The sequence below is a fragment of the Somniosus microcephalus genome, chromosome 5, assembly GCF_052327205.1.
Source record: "Somniosus microcephalus isolate GS21.2 chromosome 5, FLI_Smic_1.0, whole genome shotgun sequence".
NCBI lineage: Eukaryota > Metazoa > Chordata > Chondrichthyes > Squaliformes > Somniosidae > Somniosus > Somniosus microcephalus.
Window position 1 is genome coordinate 131,695,968 of NC_140991.1, and position 24,473 is coordinate 131,720,440.

General features: G+C 46.9%; 1 protein-coding gene across 1 annotated transcript in view; it reads right to left on the reverse strand.

Moving 5' to 3' along the window:
* The window catches only part of nfx1 (nuclear transcription factor, X-box binding 1), an 88,237-nt gene extending 80,870 nt beyond the window's left edge, over nt 1-7,367 (reverse strand). Inside the window, exons 1-2 of the mRNA XM_085988258.1 lie at nt 7,041-7,367; nt 2,294-3,364 (exon numbers count right to left, since the gene is read on the reverse strand). Coding sequence (XP_085844384.1) covers nt 2,294-3,364; nt 7,041-7,071 — 1,102 coding nt within the window. The 5' untranslated portion in view covers nt 7,072-7,367. The remainder of the gene's footprint in view (nt 1-2,293; nt 3,365-7,040) is intronic.
* Between the last annotated feature and the right edge of the window lie 17,106 nt (nt 7,368-24,473).

Here is a 24,473-nt window from a genome sequence, read left to right on the forward strand (position 1 = left end):
TCTATCTGCTAAACAATATAAAAGGTATGACAGACAGATAAGTGTTATCAATCGACTTACTGATACCAATATGCTGTATTAAATAAAAATCACATTTAGGCAAATACATTTTAAAGCTGCATCAAAAAATAGCTTGTGAGATGCTCTTAATTCATCACCTCAAATTGGTCCCACCACTACAAGTCACAGACCTATAACCCAGTAGTTTTCACACTTGTGTGCGCAGGGACCCTGTAGAAATGTAAACATAGCAGGGTACAGTAGTATATGGTAGTGGACTAGCAATCCAGAGGTTCTGAGTTCATAGGACAGAATGCAAGTTGAGAATTTTAATTTAATTCAATTGAATCTGCTGAAATGTGGGCTGGCACCAGATAAAATAACCATGAAAGCTGCCAGATTTTTGTAAATGCCCAACTGGTTCACTCATTTCCTTAAGGGAGGGGAACCTGACACCACTACCCAGTCTGTCCTACATGCAACTCCAGTCGCACACTACATGGTTGACTCTTAATGCCCTCAGGAAAACTCGGGATGTGCAATAAATGTGGCCTTGCCAGAGTCGCCCACATCTCAGAACAAGTATTAAAAAAACAATGCCAAGAACCCTCTACTTCTGAAAGACAATGTCAGCTAACTGCTCGAATTGGTTGAACAATGGGAACACGTGGCTATGGAGAGGGGCGAGCTTTTCCAGTGCAAAAATCCTGATTTCCAGGATGTGTTGGACCAACAAGTAGGTATAGGTATTACCATTTATGTTGCCTCAAACTAGTTATTGATGAAGTCCCTGAATCCTACAAGAATGTAATCAATCATAGAATGATACAGCACAGAAAGAGGTCATTTGGCCCAATGTGCCTGTGCCGGCGCTTTGGTGGAGCTGTCCAATTAGTCCCACTCCCCTGCTCTTTCCCCATAGCCCTGCAAATTTTTCCTGTTGAAGTATTTTATCCAATTCCCTTTTGAAAGTTACTATTGAATCTGCTTCCACCATCCCTTACAGCAATGCATTCCAGATCACAACAACTCACTGTGTAAAAAAATGTTCCATGTCCCCTCTGTTTTTTTTGCCAATCACTTTAAATCTGTGTCCTCTGGTTACCAGCCCTTCTGCTAATGGAAAGTTTCTCTCTACTTACTCTATCAAAACCATTCATAAGTTTGAATACCTTTATCAAATCTCCTTTTAACCTTCTCTGCTCCAAGGAGAACAACCCCCGATTCTCCAGTCTCTCCACATAACTGAGTCCCTCATCCCCGGTACCATTCTAGTACAGGAAACTTTGTGCTATCCGGAGGTGAGCTATCCGGCAATCTGGAGCCACCGGCAAAAATCAGCAGCCGTTTTTTATTCTTTTTGTTTGTTTTTTTTGCTTTGTTTGAACAGTCAAGCTGTGCAAGGTCTGTAGCTATAGCAACAGCTTCAGCTACAGAGCTTTAGGGCCACACCCGAGTGTTTAGAAGCTGTTGCTAAGCAACAGTGTTTGTCGTCAAATACAGAGATAAGAATCTCCGTATCTCTCAACATTAACTCTGGAGAGTACGGAAGTTTTGAGGCAACGGCAGCAGCTCGGTCCCGTGGGTGCCGGATAGCACAAAGTTTCCTGTAAATCTGTTCTGCACTCTACATACACCCCAGGTCTCTGTTCATGCATCCCCTTTAAAATTAGATAATTTAGTTTATATTGCCTCTCCTCATTCTTCCTACCAAAATAAATCACTTCACACTTCTCGGTGTTAAATTTCATCTGCCATGTGTCTACCCAGTTCACCAATCTTGTGAATATTTGTCACAATGCACGATCAGCAAAAAGGCCAAACTATGACCTGTTCGTGATAAATGGCTGATTAACTCCTCGATACTGATGACTACCAAGGTTCCTTCAGCCTATTGACAATTTCCAAAATAATTTAGCAAATCTTAAGGGTTTATTGCATCCTCAAATTTTAAAAGCTCTACTTCACCTGTTCCCCCAAGCCACTTTGAGGAAACTGAAAACAAAAGTTACATATTATTCTAACTCAACAACTTATTGATTCTACAACGTACATTATCCTTCATTTCTTGGTGGCACGGGAAGCAATTTGAATGACATATGTTTACATTGTATAATTCTGCTAGGATTTGAGGGAAGAGGACAAGGTGAAAGAAGGGTTTAAAATGTCCCAAAGTACTACAACTAGTGGAATTCAAGAACTTTCCCACAATACAACAACTTTCTTACTTCAACCATTTGTAAAAAATTTATCTTTAAAATCAGTAAGTTTTAATGAGGTTTAATAAACTAACCTGTGTGAGTCTCCTTGCTCTTGTGTACTTCCATCTGTTTTTTCCAAAATGTCTTCCTTCCTGAATCAAAGGATTTTTTTTGCAGATCTTGTGGTCGTTTTCTTCTTCTTTCTACTTCACTCATTTTCCACATTTGGGTTCGGTGGCTCAACCGCTCACGCAATTTGGGATTCGCTCTCTCCTCATTTAGATCAGTCTTGGTATCCAATTCTGAAGCAGTCATGGAGAAACGTGAGCCTGTCCTAACATTGTCCGCATTCCTGTACACTTCATCGTCAGAGTACTCTTTGCCCCAGGTGAATCCTCGCTGACTATTTTTACTTTTAGGAAACTTTCTCTGTGACTCATCATTGTATTTTTCACCATTCTTATCCATTCCAGGAGGCTCATTAAGTGTTTCTGTTTCACCAGCTTCTGGTGGGCTCAGGTTTTCAGTCATTTCATTGGGTTTCTTTCCAAATGTTCTATTGTCTTTTTCAAAGGCCAGTCTTCCTTGGTTAGCCACTCCTCGACCAGGTTTATGCACATGCAGGTTAATTTTCTTTGGTTTAGCTCCTCCTCGACTTTCTGGTGCTCGCCAACTTTCTTGTTCTAAATTGGGAATCTTTCTGTGTCCCACAGATTCTGCCCCCGCCTCCATTGTGTCTTTCTGTACAACATCTTTCACCAAATCTTTTTCTAATAAACTTGGTTGCACTAAGTTTCCAACAGTTTCCTGCTGTGACTCTTCAGCAAGCCACGTTTCTCCAGAACAAGACTTGTCTTCTCTGATCCGGTGACGGCGCTGATTTTGGAAGCTATGCATACCTGCTTTATTTTGGTTAGTCCTGTGTCCCTCACTGCCTGTCCTGGGATTAGGGGTGGGGTCTTTCTCATAATGATTCCTTGACTGCGGATAATATTCCCTTTTGTGCGTCAAACCACAGCGATAGCTACGAAATGGCTGCTGCCTCGATGATGGTAGATTTGTATTATTGTTCCTGGCAAAATCCTCTGGCTTCTTGTTTTTCTGGGTTTCCTGCATTTCCCGAGGAATGAAATCTGCAGCATCTGGATTAAGCTCCAGTCCGCCTGTTGAATACAGATTCATAAAAATTGGGAGATTCCTGTGGGGTACTGGAAAAATATTCGTCTCAGTTTCCTCTTTTCTACCAGCACTTAATAAAATTTAAACAATATGGCCTAGAAATTAGGTTTGCCTCCGCCAGGGCTTTTGCGCCCGAAATTTTGCGCCCGCGATAATTGCCGCTGCGCCCGCCAAAAATTCAGCTGCCCCGCGCCCAGACGGCTGCGGGCGCTAATGGAGGGTTTCAGCGCCTCGCTATGGGCGCTGAATGCAGGTTTGCGGCGCTAATCCCCCGCTGCGGCACCCGATGCGGTGCGGCAGGCTGGGGTACTGCAGGCCTCCTCCTTCTGTTAAGGAGGAGCTGCCTGCAGCCGACCGCTGACCGGTCGATTCGCCCGACAAATGAGCCCGGCACCTCGGAGAAGTGCCGGGCTCGCGGGCCACACACATCAGTGCCGCGGGGGGGGGGGGGGGGGGGGTGGTGGAGGAGGAGTCCGGGGAGGGAGGTGCGGGCAGGCGGCCGCCGGGAAAGCGGCCAGCCGCCGCTCCACCTTAATGCGCCGGCGCTACGTGCTGCAACATCCCGTTGAACAATCGTTGGTTGCGGCTGCCACGGGCGAGGCGGCCGCAACTGAATTTGGGCGTCCGGCCGCATTACCACGGCAACCGGGACGCTGCGCACACCGATGACGTCATCGGTGCCGGCGCAGCGCTACCGGCTAACGCCGATGGTAGGGCCCAACGCAATTTCGATCGCGGCTATAATTCCGGCGCAAGGCCCTCTAACGCCTCTAATTGGGCGCTAACCCCACCGAATTTCTAGGCCTATGACTATTAATAATGCTAAGAATAATGGAAAAAATCTCAGAGGTTCAGATAATTTCAAAATAAAAGCAGAGCTCGAGGTTTTCAACCACCATCTAAATATTGTAGTAATATTTGTTAGCAACATTGAAGCCCATGGGATTAAAGGAACAGTGGCAGTGTGGATACAAAATTGGCTAAGGAACAGAAAGCAGAGAGTAGTGGTGAACAGTTGTTTTCCAGACTGGAGAGAAGTATACAGTGGTGTCCCCCAGGGATCAGTATTAGGATCACTGCTCTTTTTGATATATGTTAATGTGGAGTACTTAGCTTGAATACTAAGCTACAGTTATTGCCAGAAAATATCAGTATAAATCTATTTGAGGATGCCTTTGTAAACTCTTAAGTGGTTTACCAGATGGTAATCCTACTCTTTTTGATCAATTTTCTCCACCAATTTTCCTCCCTCCTTGCAGAGATATGATTGGACAGGGGCCATCTACCCTTTGGTACCACACCCAAGTAGCCATCAACAGTTAATTGTCACCACGAGAAACCGATAACTTTGGACCTATGGTTCCCAAAGCTTTCCACCACTGAGTGTTTCCTCACCTCATGTCAGTTGTAGGTTAATTGATAGAGATTGATTGTAATTAGTCAATAACTCCATTATCGTGGTATCAGGTGACGACCAAGACAGTAGGTGGTGAACTAGATGGACCTGGGTCTTTTTTCGTCTAGCAATTCCTATGTAACCTCAAGAATAGATCATTCACTAAAGATAGCCATCGTACATTTGTAAATTCTATTTAAAAAACTATTTACCTGCCTGCTATTAGGATTTGAATTTCTCTAAAAGTGAAGTGGTGCACATGATATTGTTTTTTATATAGTGACTTGAAATTATATTGGTTTTGAGACACAATGCGTGCTACATCACTAGGTTATTTTCTTTGGAATGAACTGCAGGAATCAACCGTATGCATACAGGAATCATTTTGCAGTTTGGTGGTTGAGAAAACAGGATAGGAAAACTGTCCACAACGTGCTGTGCTGTAATCCAGTAAGGAGGTATTGATCTTACCCCTCTGCCACCGTCCTCGACTGAATGAGTGTTACCATGCTGTATGGCTGCTTGTCCAACATCAAGTCCTGAGTAAGCCATAACTTTCTCGAGCTTAATACTAGCAAGGCTGATGCCATCTTGTTCAGCTTCACCCAAAACTCCATATTCCAGCCCCGAATCCATCCCCCTCCCCAAATGCTCACTCCAGCTGAACCTGATGGTGTGTAACCTCAGACTACTGTTTCACCCCCAAGCTGAACATTAAACCTCAGGTTTCAAATCATCAAAACTGCCTATTTCCACCGATGTAACATCTTCCACCAGTGTCCATACCTAACTCTGCTGAAACACTCATCCATGCCTTCATTACCTCCATGTTCAACTTCTCCAATTCTCTTTTCCCCGTCTTCTCCTGCTCCACGCTGCATAAACTCCAGCTTGTTTAAAATTTCATTGGCCACATCCCATCTCACAGTAAGTCCCACTCACCCATTACTCCATCTCCTCACCCCTTCATTGGCTCCCTTCCCCCACCACATCGACTTCAAATCCTCATTTACAAATCTCGCCACAGCTTTACCCGATCTTCCAGTTTTATGCTCGATTGTACCCTGCACTCTTCCGACTCTGATTCAGTTGAGTGTATACCCTCCCTCTACTCCAGCATCAGTAGCAGAGCCATTAGCACTTACATTTCTGCACTCGAACTCTCTTCCTAAACCCTCATTCTTGCTACATCTCTTCACAATTTCAAAAGTCTCCTGAAAACCTACCTTGTCCACTACACCTTTGATTAAATCTGCTAACTCTGCTCAGTGTTTAAACTTCCGCTTTTTATGAAGTGCCCAGAGATGTTTCACTGCATTAAATATGCTCTATAAATGAAAGTGACTGTTGTAAAAACCCATTATGCTAAGAGAATAAAGCTTGAGTGGTTTATGCTTGTAACTCAAACCTGAGATTGAAATATTGCATTGTATATTCATGGGAATTTATTAAATAGCAAGGCAATACATTTCCTTTACAATTAGTTTTCTTGTATCTATGGCGCTCCATTACCACCTGAAGATGCCATGTGGCTTGGAGCTAAATTTACATTGACTTTCCGATACAGGGATTAGCAAATAATCTTTGACAGTAGCACAATTCCATCATGATGTACACTGTGCGAGAAGTATTCACATTTATAAACATGTCTGGTGTGACCAGGTGATCTGCAACTCCACCATTCATATCATGGCCGGAAATCCTCACCTGGACCTTTACCAGCTCGCGCTATTCATTTCAATGCATTTAAAATGTACTTATTACATAGATTTTACAGCAAACAGGCCATTCAGCCCAACTGGTCTATGCCCATGTTTATGCTCCTCCCACCTAGCACTATCAGCATATCCTTAGATTCCTTTCTCCCTCATATACTTACCTAGCTTCCCCTTAAATACATCTATAGTTTTCACCTCAACCACTCCATGTGGTAGGGAGTTACTCTTTCGGTAAAGTTTCTGCTGAATTCTTCACTGGATTTATTAGTGATTCTCTTATATTTATGGCCCATAGTTTTGGACAACTCACAAGTAGAAACAACTTAAACGCCTTCATAAATTTAAAGACCTCTATTAGATCACCTCTCAGCCTTCTCTTTTCAAGAAGTTCAGTGTTTAACAATTCATCTCTACCATTAAGCTCCTTCACATGACGACATCTTCAAGCGCCTCACCCACAGCCGCTCTAAAACCCGCCCCCAAGCAGCGAATGGAGACAGTACCGAGTGACGATGCGCTTGGCCCGGCCGGGCCCCAGTACAATACCTGCCGGCTCTCCCGCTCTCGGTGCTGCCATCCTCTTCTCGCGGCTGCAGTTCACATCATCCCGTAAACAGCCAAGGCCCAGGGCCTGCTCTCGGCTTGAGCGGTCAAAACCTGAACCCGCCAGCAACCGAGGGAGCGGAAAATTGACAGAAAATAAACGGGAAAGTCCGGGCTTCTTGCTGTCCAACTCCGGCCCCGCCTATTACGCATGCGCTTCACTCACAACGCGTCCACGATTCAAACTGAGACAGTCGGCGCAGCGCTGGCGCCGGTCGCAGGGGCGCTGTCGGCGGAGAGCAGCAAGAGGCGCGGAGTGAGAGTGAGCCAGCGTCTCCCAGCAACCGTGACATGGCAGGAGCTGGAGACACTTAGAAAACATTTGATTCCACCCATCAAGAATGGATCTGGTGCGTGCTTCTATGACTTGAAAACACGTGGTTACAGAAGTTTTGTAACTTAAGTTGAGAAAATCCTTCACTTAAGAACATAAGAAATAGGAGCAGGACATACAGCCCCTCAGCCTGTTCCGCCATTCAATAAGATCATGGCTGATCAGAGACCTCAACTCTACGTTCCCGCCAGATCGCCATATCCCTTGATTTCCCTAGGGTCCAAAAATCAATCTATCTCAGCCTTGAATATACTCAAAGACTCAGCATCCACGGCCCTCTGGGGAAGAGAATTCCAAAGATTCACAACCCTCTTGAGTGAAGAAATTCCTCCTCATCTCAGTCTTAAATGGCCTACCCCTTATCCTGAGACTATGCACCCTAGTTCTAGACACTCCAGCCAGGGGAAACAACCTCTCAGCATCTACCCTGTCAATCCCCTTCAGAATCTTGTATGTTTCAATGAGATCACTTCTCATTCTTCTAAACTCCAGAGAGTATAGGCCCATTCTTAACAACCTCTGATCATAGGACAGCCCTCTAATCCTAGGAATCAATCTAGTGAACCTTCGTTGCACCGCCTCCAAGGCAAGTATATCCTTCCTTAGATTAGGAGACCAAAACTGTGCACAGTACTCCAGGTGTGGTCTCACCCAAGGCCCTGTACAATTGTAGCAAGACTTCTTTACTCTTATACTCCAATCCCCTTGCAATAAAGGCCAACATGCCATTTGCCTTATTACTTGCTGTACCTGCATGCCAGCTTTCTGTGTTTCTTACACAAGGACACCCAAATCACTCTGAACACCAACATTTGAAAGTTTCTCACCATTTAAAAAATATTCTGTTTTTCTATTCTTCCTACCAGAGTGAATAACCTCACATTTCCCTACATTATACTCCATCTGCCACCTTACTGCCCACTCACTTAGTTTAACTATACCCCTTTGCAGACTCTTTGTGTTTTCCTCACAGCTTACAGATCCACCTTCTTCTTTCTTCTTAGGCAGTCCCTCGGAATCGAGGATGACTTGCTTCCACATTAAAAATGAGTTCTCAGGTGACTGATGAGTCCAATGTGGGACCTACAGTCTCTGTCACAGGTGGGGCAGACAGTGGTTGAAGGGGTGGATGGGGTGCTTGGGTTGACGTGCGCTCCTTGCGCTTGATTTCCGCTTGCTCCTGGCGAAGACACTCGAGGTGTTCGGCACCTTCCCGGCTAGCTTTGTATCGTCAGCAAACTTGGATAAATTACACTCGGTCACTAGGATGTTGCACGGAGCAGTCCCGTGCAATATGGTTTGAAATAGGTTCACGGACTCCCAGGCTGCCTGCATTTTCTGCAGCCTGGAGGAGTCAATATTTCATGTTTACACAGAATGTGAGAGGTTGCAGCCCCTCTTTCATTACCTGAAGGGGCTGCTCCTCGATTTTTGGTTGCACTTCAGTCCCACGCTCTTGATCTACGGTCACCCGGTGCGGAGGGGAGCGGGCAGGTTGGAGGACCTCCTCGTAGGACTGCTCCTGGGCCTGGCTAAAAAAGCCATCAATTGGTCCAGGCAGCGGGCAGTCGAGGGGGTCGTCCAGCCAGATTGCCTGCCTCTCTTCCGCGGCCATGTTCGCGCCCGGGTGGCCCTGGAGATGGAGCACGCGGTGTCCGCCGGCACGCTTGAGTATTTCCGCGACCGGTGGGCGCCGTGGGGACTGGAGTGCATTATCAACCCGGACAACAAATTCTAATTTAATTTGTTAAGGTTTATTTAAAGTTTTATTAATTTACAGACAATTTGTTTAAGCACCCAATCAAAAGAGTACACTGAAAAGATCCCCTCTTTCACTACTTGAAGGGGCTGCTCCTCAATTTTTGGCTGCACTTCAGTCCCACGCTCCTGATCTTTGGTCACCCGGTGCGGAGGGGAGCGGCAAGGTTGGAGGACCTCCTCGTGGGACTGCTCCTGGGCCTGGCTAAGAAAGCTATTAATTGGTCCAGGCAGCGGGCGGTCGAGGGGGTCATTCAGCCAGATTGCCTGCCTCTCTTCCGCGGCCATGTTCGCGCCTGGGTGGCCCTGGAGATGGAGCACGTGGTGTCCGCCGGCACGCTTGAGTACTTCCGCGACCGGTGGGCGCCACGGGGACTGGAGTGCGTTATCAACCCGGACAACACAATTTTAATTTAAGTTGTTAAGGTTCATTTAAAGTTTTGTTAATTTAAAGTCAATTTGTTTTTGTGTTTAATCAAAAGAGTACACTCGGTCACTGGGATGTTGCACGGAGCAGTCCCGTGCACTATGGTTTTAAATAGGTTCACAGACTCCCAGGCCGCCTGCATTTTCTGCGGCCTGGAGGAGTCCGTGTTTCACGTTTATGCAGAGTGTGAGAGGTTGCAGCCCCTCTTTCATTACTTGAAGGGGCTGCTCCTCGATTTTTGGTTGCACTTCAGTCCCACGCTCTTGATCTACGGTCACCCGGTGCGGAGGGGAGCGGGCAGGTTGGAGGACCTCCTCGTGGGTCTGCTCCTGGGCCTGGCTAAGAAAGCTATTAATTGGTCCAGGCAGCGGGCGGTCGAGGGGGTCGTTCAGCCAGATTGCCTGCCTCTCTTCCGCGGCCATGTTCGCGCCCGGGTGGCCCTGGAGATGGAGCCCGCGGTGTCCGCCGGCACGCTTGGGTATTTCCGTGACCGGTGGGTGCCGCGGGGACTGGAGTGCATCATCAATTTGGACAACCAAATTTTAATTTGATTTGTTTAAGTTTCATTTGAAGTTTGTTTAATTTACAGTCAAATTTGTTAACGTACCCAAATCAAAAGAGTACACTCGGTCACTAGGATGTTGCACGGAGCAGTCCCGTGCAATATGGTTTTAAGTCGGTTCACGGACTCCCAGGCCGCCTGCTTTTTCTGCGGCCTGGAGGAGTCCGTGTTCCATGTATATACAGAATGTGAGAGGTTGCAGCCCCTCTTTCATTATTTGAAGGGGCTGCTCTTGATTGGCTGCACTTCAGTCCCACACTCCTGATCTTTGGTCACCAGGTGCGGAGAAGAGCAGGCAGATCGGAAGACTAAGATTAGGATCACAGGCTCACACACAGATTACCCAACAGGGCTTTAGAAGTTGTAAGGCTTTTATTAAAGAGCTACAGTTTTAAAGCATAATCAGATATTACATATGGTTTAAGCTAAGTATAATAGACATACAACCCGTGACAGTAGGAGCGATCTACGACTCCCGAATTGGAATGCCACGACCGGACGGACGGGAAGGTGGTCTCGGATTGGGTGGATTCATGCAGTCTGCTGCAGTGGTCACTTCCGTTGGGTCATCTCTCAAGCTGTTGGAGGTATGAGGCCGCCAGCCACCTCAGAGGCTAAACTTGACCAAGGTGTTAGGCCGTAGCCACCTTGGGGAAGCCTTCGCCCCTGACTGCCTGATTTCCTCTCTCGGTCGTCTATATTTATAGTTATTTCGGTGGGCTGGTAATCACCTGGTGTCAATCATTTGATCCTCTCTCCTATTGTCCAATTGTGAAGCGGGAAGGCAACCCTCGCCGTCCCTTTCTGCATGACTGACAAGGCCTCTTATCTTTCTGAGGAATGTTTTGTCAAGTTTCTTCAAGGGCATTTTATGGCTTCGTGGCTCCTTGTATACTAGCAGGTGCTATCCTCCCTGTTTCCTTGCATCACTTCTATTTGTCTTTTGCTGCTTGATATTCGACCTTGCTGGCATTTATGCTACCTGTTCCCGGTTGCATGTTGTCAGTCTCTGTTCTAAGAATTAAAACCCATCTTTGAATCTAACAGCTATTTCTTACAGGACCTCCTTGTAGGACTGCTCCTGGGCCTGGCCAAAGTGGCCATTAACTGGTCCAGGCAGCGGGCGGTCAAGGGGGTTGTTTGGCCCGATTGCCTGCCTCTCTTCCGCAGCCACGTTCGCGCCCGGGTGGCCCTGGAGATGGAGCACGTGGTGTCCGCCGGCACGCTTGAGGCCTTCCGCGACCGGTGGGCGCAGTGGGGACTAGAGTGCATCATCACCCCGGCCTAACAAAATCTTAATTTAATTTGTTACAGTTCCTTTAAAGTTTTATTAAGTTACAGTTTATTCGTTTAATCACCCAACAAGAAGAGTACACTCGGTCCCTTCATCGAGGCCATTAAAATAGATTGTATATATCTGAGGCCCCAACACTGATCCTTGCGGCACCCCACTAGTTACAGCCTGCCAACCTGAAAAAGACCAGTTTATCCCTATTCTCTGTTTTCTGTCCGTTAACCAATCCTGTATCCATGCTACTTGTGTTGGAGAGGGGAAAGCCTAAAGGGAAAATCCAAATGTTGGAAGTGGTGCATTTCTATCATGTCCAGGGGCATGAAAGTGAGGCATTCTGGTTAATTTTAGCAGGTTTATATTTCACAATTAATAAGTAAAATCCCAGCTAGTTCACTAATGCCCTTTAGGAAAGGAAACCTGCTGTCCTTACCTGGTCTGGCCGACATGTGAATCCAGTCCCACACAAACATGGTTGACTCTTAACTGCTCTCTTAAGTGGCCACTCAGTTGTATCAAACTGCTATGCAGTGGTTCAAAAAGAAAATACATTTGGTTTTTCAACAGACCAACCAGACCATCACTTCTCCAAAACAAAATATCCTTTTTTTAAATTCATTCTCGGCATGTGAGTGTCGCTGGCAAGAACGGCATTTATTGCCCATCTCTAGTTGCCCTGAAAAGGTGGCGGTTGGCCTTCTTGAACCACTGCATAGCAGTTTGATACAACTGAGTGGCCACTTAAGAGAGCAGTTAAGAGTCAACCATGTTTGTGTGGGACTGGATTCACATGTCGGCCAGACCAGGTAAGGACAGCGGGTTTCCTTTCCTAAAGGGCATTAGTGAACTAGCTGGGATTTTACAACAAAATAACAGCTTTATGGTCACTTTTATTGACAGCAGCTTCTTTTTATCATCAGATTTTTAAAACTGAATTCAATTCTCAAACTGTTGTGATGGGATTTGAAGTGGCTTTCTGTGGATTATTAGCCCAGGCCTCTGGATTACTATTCCAGTGACATAACTACTGCACTGCTGTACCCCTCAAATCCAAACCCCCCAACTCAATTTACAGAGACACTATACCTCATCCAACTCCTCACAAATTCACAGAAACAGTCTCTTCCAGCTCTCCCTGTTCAGGTTGGCACTCCTCTCCCCTGCCCCTAGTTCATGTTGAAATTCTCCTTTCCCACTCTCTCTTGAGTTACTGCTGGTATTCTTTCTCTCCCACCCTGAAATACTATTCTCAGCTTCTGCCCCCTTCCCTTCATTGCCATCAATTTCCCTCTCTTCAATGTTCCCTGTGATGAAATATATGCCTTCATCAGCCCCTGTGTTTTACCTGCTTTGCATTGTGTGTACCGCCCCCTTTTTCCTATTGTGTGTATTGGCTACGCCCCTGTCTTTTGTCATATAAAGGTCTCAAGAGCTGTATGAGTCATTCTTTCAGACGGACCCGATGTGGAAAGACCTGCAATGTTCTTAGTGATTAAAAGCCTTCAGTTGAATCCTTTAAACTCCTTGTCTTTGAGTTATTGATGGCACATCAATTTTAATCACTAAAACACCAAGATGGATCGACTCCTGAAACCAGAGCACTTGGATCTGGACCCCCATGCCTCAGACGCAGCCACACAGTTCGGACACTGGTTCCAATGCTTCGAATTTTTCATCGCAAACTCATCCACCGCCATAGCAGCCGCAACCGCCACCGGAGACGTGAAACTGGAAATCCTGCGAAACTGGGTGAGCCATCGGGTCTCCCCTCTCATCCAAGATGCCACCAGCTACGGGGATGCCTGCACCATTCTGAAGGCCCACTATGTGCGGCCAATAAACGAGGTGTACGCCAGGCATCTTCTGACTACTCGCACGCAGTGGCATGGTGAGTCACTAGAGGACTTCATGCTAAGCCTAAAAGTACTGGGCAGAGACTGTAACTGTAAGGCCGTGTCTGCCATCGTGTACACGGAGGAGCTGATCCGAGACTCCTTTATTGCGGGCCTCAGTTCAAATTACATTCGGCAGAAACTTTGAAAAGGAGGGACTGGACTTAAAACAGGCTATGGGCATAGCGCGATCGCTGGATATGGCCCAGAGGAACTCTGAATCCTGTTCCACAGGCCACGCGGCCCACTCCGCCTCGTGCGCGCCGTGGGGGCCGCCATCTTGGAAGCCATCTTCACCTCCCAGGTCTCAGGCCAGCCCAGCACCATCGGAGCCCCAGCCCCCACCCAGGAGCCCCACTACTGCCGCGATGCATCGGGGCCCGAAATGCTACTTCTGCGGTCAGGACAAACACTCCAGGCATCTGTGCCCAGCGAAGGGCACCACCTGTTTTAAATGCGGGAAGAAAGGACATTTCAGCAAAGTCTGCAGAGGGAACCCCGCCTCCAACTCCACCACCGCCGCGTGCGCGCCGTGGGGGCGGTCATCTTGGACGCCATCTTGTCCACCCTCATGGAGTCCACCATCTTGCCCCGACTACACGGACCTCCAGGACCCACTGGTGGCCTCGATCACAGTGGATCAATCCAGGCCGCATCCATTGTCTAAATCGATGATGGACATAGAGGTAAACGGGAACAAGGTTAAATGCTTGATTGACTGCGGGAGCACCGAAAGCTTTATTCATCCTAGCCTGGTAAAACGACTTTCACTAACGATAGCCCCCACACAGGGCAAAATCGCCATGGCTAATAAGACTCATACCTCAAAAATTACAGGTTTCTGCGCGGTTATGTTGTCGGTAAAAGGCACTGATTACAGAGATTTTAAACTATTGATAATGCCAGATCTCTGTGTGAGCGTGATCTTGAGTCTGGACTTCCAGTGCCACCACCAAAGTATCACGCTTACCTACGGTGGGTCCCAGCCGCCCCTCACAGTGTGTGGTCTGGCTACCCTGAAGGTCAAGCCGCCCTCTCTGTTCGCCAACCTCGCACCCAACTGTCGACCCATAGCGACCAAGAGTAGGCGGTACAGCTGGGAGGATAGACGGTTCATTGCGTCGGAAGTAGAAAGACTCAAGCGGGAGGGTATCATCGAATGCAGTACCAGCCCGTGGCGCGCCCAGGTAGTAGTAGTTAAGGGCAGCGAAAAGAAGCGGATGGTGATAGATTATAGCCAGACGGTTAATCTATACACCCAGCTAGACGCCTACCCTCTGCCCCGCATAGCGGATATGGTTAACCAAATTGCGCAATACCGGGTGTTTTCCACCATCGACCTAAAATCGGCATACCACCAGCTCCCCGTTAGGCCGGAGGACCGTCCATCCACCGCCTTCGAGGCGAACGGACGCCTCTACCACTTCCTCAGAGTCCCCTTTGGGGTAACGAATGGGGTCTCGGTCTTCCAGCGGGAGATGGACCACATGGTCGATGAGAACCAGTTAACAGCCACCTACCCATACCTAGACAATGTCACCATCTGCGGCCACGACTAGCAAGACCACGACTCGAACCTCGCGAGATTTCTGAAAACCGCCCTCAGACTCAATCTCACCTACAACGAGGATAAGTGTGTCTTTAGCACCATGCGCCTCTGTATCCTGGGCTGCGTGGTGGAAAACGGGGAAATCAGTCCGGACCCCAACCGATTGCGCCCCCTACGGGAGCTACCCCTACCAAATACTCCCAAGGCCCTGAAAAGGTGCCTGGGGTTCTTCTCCTATTACGCCCAATGGGTCCCCAATTATTCCGACAAGGCCCGTCCCCTCCTGAAATCAACGTCCTTCCCGCTCACGGCCGAGGCCCACGCCACCTTCAACAGCATCAAACACGACACTGAGAAGGCCGTGTTGCAGGCAGTGGACGAAAACATCCCTTTCCAGGTCGAAAGCGATGCGTCCGACTTCGCTTTAGCAGCCACCCTCAACCAGGATGGGCGGCCCGTAGCCTTTTTCTCAAGAACCCTCCAAGGGCCCGAGATCAGGCACTCCTCGGTAGAGAAGGAGGCCCAGGCCATAGTGGAGGCAGTGCGGCACTGGAGGCACTACCTAGCCGGCAAACGCTTCACCCTGCTTACCGACCAGCGGTCGGTAGCCTTCATGTTTAACAACAAACAGAGGGGGAAGATCAAGAACGACAAAATTCTCAGGTGGCGGATCGAACTCTCCACGTTTGAGTACGACATAATATATAGGCCAGGGGCTCTCAACGAATCCCCCGATGCCCTATCATGAGGGATGTGTGCCAGCACCCAGGGGGACAGGCTACAGGGCCTCCACAATGGCCTCTGCCACCCGGGGGTCACCCAGCTATTTCACTTTATAAAATCCCGTAACCTCCCCTATTCCATCGAGGAGGTCCGGTCGATGACCAGGGACTGCCGCACCTGTGCGGAATGCAAGCCCCATTTTTTCAGGCCCGACCGAGCCCGCCTGATCAAAGCTACACGGCCATTCGAGCGCCTGAGCTTAGATTTCAAGGGACCACTCCCCTCCACCGACCGCAATGTGTACTTTCTCAACATTGTGGACGAGTACTCCCGCTTCCCATTCGTCTACCCCTGCCCAGACATGACCAGTGCCATGGTCATCAAGTGCCTCGGCAACCTGTTTTGCACGTTCGGCATACCTAACTACATCCACACTGACAGGGGGGCGTCGTTCATGAGCGACGAACTGCGCCAATACCTGCTGTCGAAGGGGATAGCCACGAGTCGGACCACTAGTTATTACCCCCGGGGTAATGGGCAAGTGGAGAGGGAGAACGCGACAGTGTGGAAGGCGGTCACCTTAGCACTAAGGTCTAAAGGCCTCCCCACCTCCCGCTGGCAAGAGGTCCTCCCAGACGTACTCCACTCGATAAGGTCGCTACTGTGTACTGCTACTAACGCCACTCCTCACGAGAAGATGTTTGTTTTTCCCCGCAAATCAACCTCAGGAGTGTCCCTACCCTCGTGGCTCTCCACCCCAGGGACAGTCCTATTACGGAAGCATGTGAGGGGCCACAAAATGGATCCCCTCGTGGAGGCAGTACACCTACTCCACGCAAACCCACAGTACGCGTACGTCAAGCACGCTGACGGGCGTGAGGACACCGTGTCCATAAAGGACCTCGCCTCGGCAGGAAGCGACGATGACCCATCACCACCACCCCCAGAAGAACCTCCACCATCCCCAGGCTCACCACCCCCAGAAGTACCTGCAACACCCCCAACACATGGGTATGCCCAGGAGGGCACCACGGACTCCCGGTTGGAACCCAAGGTACTGTTGCGACGTTCAGGAAGGACTATCACACCCCCGGACAGACTAAATCTGTAGAAGGGGTGAATGTGATGAAATATATGCCTTCATCAGCCCCTGTGTTTTACCTGCTTTGTATTGTGTGTACCGCCCCCTTTTTCCTATTGTGTGTATTGGCTACGCCCCTGTCTTTTGTCATATAAAGGTCTCAAGAGCTGTATGAGTCATTCTTTCAGACGAACCCGATGTGGAAAGACCTGCAATGTTCTTAGTGATTAAAAACCTTCAGTTGAATCCTTTAAACTCCTTGTCTTTGAGTTATTGATGGCACATCATTCCCTTTATTGCCCTCCTTTTCTCTCCCCTTCATTGCTTTCCATTCCCTCTTCCTATCAGTCCCATTTGTACCTATGTCAGGGTCCTCTCCCTTCTAGGTTGCTCTTAGCAATAATTGCAGTGATTTTGGATTCCCTATATCGCCGGTGGGAATTCCTGTTCTTGCAAGAATTCTCACCTACAGCTGGAATTCCTTCAATAAGCACTACAACAACAACTTGTATTTACATAGCACCTTTAACATAGTAAAACGTCCCAAGGTGCTTCACAGGAGTATTATAAGACAAAACATTTGACACCAAGCCACATAAGGAGAAATTAGGGCAGATGACCAAAAGCTTCGTCAAAGAGGTAGGTTTTAAGGAGCGTCTTAAAGGAGGAAAGAGAGGCTGAGAGGTTTAGGCAGGGAATTTCAGAGCTTAGGGCCTAGGCAACAGAAGGCACAACCACCAATGATTGAGCGATTATAACCAGGGATGCTCAAGAGGGCAGAATTAGAGGAGTGTAGATATCGCGGGGGGGGGGCGGTGGTTGCGGTTGTGGGGCTGGAGGAGATTACAGAGATAGGAAGGGGTGAGGCCATGGAGTGACTAGGTGTGGCATTGTGTAGACAAGGGCCCAACATTAGCAGTCAGACTTGGGTAGGTGCAGGACTGAGGAGAAGGGACCCAGCGTATGCTGATTTTTGGATGCAAACACTGATGCATTGACTGGGATTCCAAAATGATGACTCAGAATTAAATGGTGATGATTGGCATATATGTATGACCTAGAGGATTCTCCTCACTTTTTTTTGCGTTCATCTCAAGCTGAGTTGACTGCAGAGGTTAGAAGGCCCCCATTGGTGATGAATAGGGTTGTCAGAGGTGAGCGTCATAATGGATGTGTGAAGTTAGACATTAAATTGCATACATGCCAATCAAGAAAAAAATTAAAAACACAGGCCAATAAGCTGACAGCTGAAAAACAGCACTAAAATAGGCATTGTGACACCTGAAGACCAGGAGTTAGAGTGAACAGACAGTGGGATATGAACCTAAACTGCAGATGTGCTTGACCTGCAATCACTTTTATTGCACAAGCTAAAGTGTGCAAAAGGGGGATATGAGTACCTATTGCACAAATCTTATTTTTTAGGTGTCTGGGGGCATATCCCCACAAAATTTAGATTTTTGATATTTAATTTTTAGTGCATTTTCTACCATTTTGGAGCGCATTGTAATTCTTCCTTTCAAGCCAAACATAACTTGTTTTGGAAGAGTTGTAGATATTTTTAAATCTGTAACTTCGAGTGCATTCACAGTCCATCATGGAACTTGGGAACAATTTGTTCTTGAGTTTGCTTCAGGATTAGAGGTCTCATTCACACTGGCAACCCCAAAACACAGTCTGAGCTCTTGGGGACTCATGTGGTGATGATGTCATCATCATTATGTCGCACAACACAGTTGTTTATTTTTACTTTAGGACTTCACCCCCAGAAAAGACAACTGAGTGAGGATTTTGTAGTTTAAAATGTATTCTTTTCTTGGCACCAGAAAATGTTGCCCTCTGCGACCTGAACTGCAAAAGACACTTACAGGGCAGTTTGCAATGCGCATTTTGGGTCTGAAACCACAAGGTACTAGGGTCTGAAGATCAACTCAATCTACCATTGACCTTGTTTACACACTACCTTTAGCATCACTGCAAAGCAGTAACTAATTTTCAAACAAACTTAGGTGAATGCAATCTAAAAGTAGGTACAAGGACTGCAATATAATTTTACAGGATACAGTTCCTTTCAACAACAACTTGCATTTATATAGTACCTTTAATGTAGTAAAACGTCCCAAGGCCCTTCACAGGAACGTTCTTAGATAAAATTTGACACCGAGCCACATAGGAACAGGATTAGGCCATTTAGCCTATTGAGCCTGTTCCGCCATTCAATAAGATCATGTAAGAAGTCACACAACACCAGGTTATAGTCCAACAGTTTTATTTGAAATCACAAGCTTTCGGAGCGCTGCTCCTTCGTCACCCAATCTCTCTTCATACATCATGCCTGCCATCCCAGGTATCAGCCTGGTGAAGCTTTGCTGCACTCCCTCCATGGCAAGAACATCCTTCCTCAGATAAGGCGACCAAAACTGCACACAATACTCAAGGTGTGGTCTCACCAAGGCCCTGTACAACTGCAGCAAGACATCCTTGCTCCTGTACTTGAATCCTCTTGCTATGAAGGCCAACATACCATTTGCCTTCTTAACCGCCTGCTGCATCTGCATGCTTACCTTCAGCGACTGGTGCACAAGGACACCCATGTCTCGTTGCACTTCCCCTCTTCCCAATCTATTGCCGTTCAGATAATAATCTGTCTTCCTGTTTTTGCCACCAAAGTGGATAACCTTGCATTTATCCACATTATACTGCATCTGCCATGCATCTGCCCAATCACCCAACCTGTCCAAATCATACTGGAGTTTCTCTGCATCCTCCTCACAGCACACATGCCCACCCAGCTTTGTGTCGTCTGCAAACTTGGAGATATTACATCTAGTTCCCGCGTCTAGATCATTAATATATATTGTGAATTGCTGGGGCCTTAGAACCAATCCCTGCGGTACCCCACTAGTCACTGCCTTCCACTTGGAAAAAGACCCGTTTATTCCAACTCTTTGCTTCCTATCTGCCAATCAGTTTTCTATCCAAGTCAGTACCTTGCCCCCAATCTCATGTGCTTTAACTTTGCACGCCAATCTCTTATGCGGGACCTTTTCGAAAGCCTTCTGAAAGTCCAAATACACCACATCCACTGGTTCTCCCTTATCTATTCTACCAGTTACACCCTCAAAAAATTCCAGTAGATTAGTCAAGCATGATTTACCTTTTGTAAATCCATGTTGACTTTGTCCGATCCTGTCACTGTTTTCCAAGTGTTCTGCTATTACTTCTTTTATAATGGACTCTAGCATTTTCCCCACTACCGATGTCAGGCTTACCGGTCTATAATTCCCCGTTTTCTCTCTACCACCTTTTTGAAATAGTGGGGTTACATTAGCTACCCTCCAATCCATGGGAACTGTTCCAGAGTCTGTAGAATTTTGGAAGATGACCAGCAATGCATCTACTATTTCTAGGGCCACTTCCTTAAGTACCCTGGGATGTAGATTATCAGGCCCTGGGGATTTATCGGCCTTCAATCCCGTCAATTTCCCTAACACCATTTCCCTACAAATACTGATTTCATTCAATTCCTCCCTCTCATTAGACCCTATGTTCCCCGACATCTCTGGGAGGTTATTTGTGTCCTCCTTTGTGAAGACAGAACCAAAGTATGTATTTAATTGGTCTGCCATTTCTTTGTTCCCTATTATAAATTCCTCTGATTCTGACTGCAAGGGACCTACACTTGACTTCAACAATCTTTTTCTCTTCATATATCTATAGAAGCTTTAACAGTCAGTTTTTATGTTCCCTGAAAGCTTACTCTCATATTCTATTTTCCCCCTCTTAATTAATCCCTTTGTCCTCCTTTATTGAATCCTAAACTGCTCCCAATCCTCAGGTTTGCTGCTTTTTCTGGCCAATGTATATGTCCTCTCCTTGGATCTTATGCTATCCCTAATTTCCCTTGTTAGCCACGGTTGAGTCACCTTTTTTGTTTTATTTTTATGCCAAACAGGGATGAACAAATTCTGTAGTTCATGCATGCGATCTTTAAATGTTTGCCATTGCCTATCCACCGTCAACCCTTTAAGTAACGCTCACCAATCCATCCTAGCCAACTCGCGCCTCATACCATCGTAGTTTCCTTTATTTAAATTCAGGACCCTAGTCTCTGAGTCAAGTACTTCACTCTCCATCTTAATGAAGAATTCTATCATATTCCATGAGCTTCAACTTTAGCTAACAGTCTTTTAGGAAAATGCCTTCTGGAAGTCCATATAAACAACATCCATTGACATTCCCCTGTCCACTTCTTTGGCCACCTCTTCAAAAAATTCAATCAGCTTCGTCAGGCATGACCTACCCTTTATAAATCCTTGCTGGCTCTCTCTGATCAGCTGAAAATTTTCATGGTGTTCCATCACTATATCCTTAATTATAGACTCTAGTAATTTCTCAACAACAGATGATAGGCTAACCGGTCTATAATTTCCTGGTTTCCCTCTTAAATAGTGGAGTGACGTGCAATTTTCCAACCTATCTTTCTGAATCGAGAGAACTTTAGATGATCATATTTAGGGCATCTGCAATGTTCTCACCTACTTCCTTTAAAATCCTGGGATGGAAACCATCTGGGGTGCTGGGGATTTGTCACTCTTTATTGCCATCATTACTGTTAATTTGCTTATGTTAATTTTGGTGAGTCCCCGTCCCTGATTCAATATTAGTTTCCTTGGGATGTCCGGCATGCTATCCTCTTGCTCTACTATAAATACTGATAAATTACTGATAGTAATTATTTAACATGTCCGCCATTTCCTTATTTTCATTTATAATATCATTGTCAGTTTTTAAGGGGCCCACATTGCTGTTAACCACCCTCTTTTTTCCTAATATGTAAAGCTTTTTGTGTTAAATTTGATATCCCTTACAAGTTCATTTCATACTCCGTTTTTATTATCTGTTTTGTCACCCTTTGCTGTTCTTTGTATCTCTCCCATTCGCCAGGATCTGTGCTATTTTTTGCATCCTTGTATGCTTTTTCTTTTAGTTTTATGTTGTCCCTTAATCTCTTTAGTCGACCATGACTTTTTTGTGGCAAGTAGAGCTTGATGTAAGAAAAAGGAGACTTACCATCAAGTAACTTTAAAGTAAGCTTTAAGTAACTTATAAACACACTATATACACAAGAGAGGTCTTTACCATGCCTCTGGTAGAAGCCTCTTACAATACTGAACAGACCAGTATTTATACCAGTCCAACAGGAAGTGACATATGACAGGAAGTGAGGTATGTACACAGTTCATAGTTCATAGTTCACAGGAAGTGATGACATAACTTCCCGGAAGTTATCATTTTTATCACATTCTTCCCTCCTGCAGGATTAGGAGGCTGTGGTCTACCTTTTGGTCCGCAGCCGCCGAACAAGGAAGAGTCGCACCCGTTTGGATTCCCGTCGTAGAGGGTCGCTGGTCCGCTTACATGCGGTTGGCCATTGGTCAGAGTCTGTGTGGCCTGGATTGCCCTGTGAAGGGTCGGGGAGATCATGGCTTCGAGTACGAGCCCCAATAGGTTCAAAGTCGGACTGCCTCTGTTCAGAGGGAGGTGCAGAGCTGGTCTGTGGCGGATCAGTACTTTCATGCGCGGTATTGGGAGGGTCGCAACCTTGAGCACGGGGTTCTACCGGCACCAAGCTAGTTGGTGTCCGATCAGGATCCTGGAGAGGGGTACCCGATAGGTCCCAAGAGTTTCCTGGTGAAATGCCATCACCCGATGTCCCACTAGGTCCTGGTGGGCAGGGAGCCAGATCCCGTAATGATACGGAAAATTCTCGGCCGTCGGAATATCGTATCTTTGCATAGGTGGGGTTGGCATCGGTTAGTTCGACCTCGTCTACAAGAGGGTCATTTTTAGACGTCCGAACGTATCTTCGGAGTAATACAGGTCCAGGAGTAGTTAGCCATGATGGGAGTGATGTCCCATGAGATGAGCGACGCTGGAATCCAAAGAACCACTCATGAGGTGTAGTATTTGTGGCTGTAGAAAGCAGGGACCGTATAGAGTGCAATGCATCCGGAAGCACTGTTTCCCATTGCTGGTCTGGTAGGCCCCGAGATCTTAAAGCGAGACGTACGGAATTCCAGATGATACCGTTATACCTCTCTACCTGCCCATTTCCGATGGGATGGTATGGTGTTGTTTTGCTTGTAGCAATTCCCCGTTCTGAGAGGTAGTCCTTGAGTTCCCTTGACATAAAGGATGGACCCCGATCTGAGTGAATATAAGCCGGCATGCCACAGAGAGAAAATACCTGCTCAAGGCAGCAGATTACTGTGGACGCCAGCATATTGGAGCAGGGGAAGGCAAACGGAAAACGTGAATATTCGTCGATCATGGTGAGCAAATATGTGTTCCGAGTTGAAGAGGGCACTGGGCCCTTAAAATCGATGCTAAGTCGTTGCATCGGTTGGGTTGCATGTATGAGTATACCATCTGAGGGGCGGAAGAACTGAGGTTTTAATTCTGCACAAAGCCGGCATTCTGAGCATATTTTCTTTACATCTCCAGTGGAAGAAGGGAGATTCCGTGATCGTACGAAATGTAGCATGCGCGTAATGCCAGGATGACACAAACCATTGTGGACATCCATGAGAGTGGAGGATGACATAGTGGAGCAGAATGCCCGTGTGAGGGTGTCCGGGGCCACATTCTCCTTGCTAGGCCGATAGAGAATGGTATAACCAAAAGAGGCCAGTTCCATCCTCCAAAGTTGTATTTTATTATTCTTAATTTTGGTTCGTTTTCGATTATCGAGCATGAAGGCGACTGATCGTTGGTCCGTGATCAATGTAAAGTGCTGGCGAGCTAGAAAATGGTTCCACTTCCGTACTGCCTCTATGATGGCTGTGGCTTCTTTCTCAACCGGAGGATAATGTAGCTCGGCACCTTGTAAGGTCCTGGACATAAATGCTACAGGACGACCTTCCTGATTCAGAGTAGCCGAGATCGCCACCTCTGAGGCATCACATTCAACCACGAAAGGGAGATTCTCATCAATGGAGTGAAGAGCCGCTTTCTCCAACTGTTTTTTGAGAAGGTTAAAGGCTGCAACAGCCGCTGTTCCCAGTGGAAATGATCTAGCATGCAGCAAGGGTTGGATTTTGTCCGAAAAATGAGGAATCCATTTAGCGTAGTATGCAAACAGACCGAGAGCCCGACGTAAAGAAGCCGGATTCTTAGGTGACGGGAGCTCTTGGAGCGGGCGAAGTCTTTCTGGGTCTGGCTTAATGATACCATTGCCTATGCAGTAGCCAAGGATGTTGATGGTTGGTTGCGACTCAACAGATTTGGATTCATTCAGGGTCAAATTACGGCGATGGAGGGCATCCCGAAATTTTTGGAGGTTGGAGTCGTGTTCCTGTTGATCGTGACCTGCAATGGTAATGTTATCAAGATAGGGAAAAGTGTCCCTTAGGTTTTCCTGCTTAACCAGGCCATCCATTGCCCGTTGAAAGACAGCCACTCCATTAGTAACCCCGAATGGGAGGCGACGAAATTGGTACAGTCGTCCATTAGCCTCAAAGGCTGTGTACTGCTTATCTGAGACCTTCAAGGGTAACTGATGATAGGCACTTTTTAAATCGTAAGTTGAGAACACTTTGTATTCGGCCAGTTTATTAACCATATCATCAATGCGTGGCAATGGGTAGGCGTCCAAGTCGGTATATTGATTGATGGTTTGCGAATAATCGATGCATAGTCGCTGTTTGTGAGGTTTTAGAGGGTTCTTGACAATGACGACTTGAGCCCGCCAGGGCGA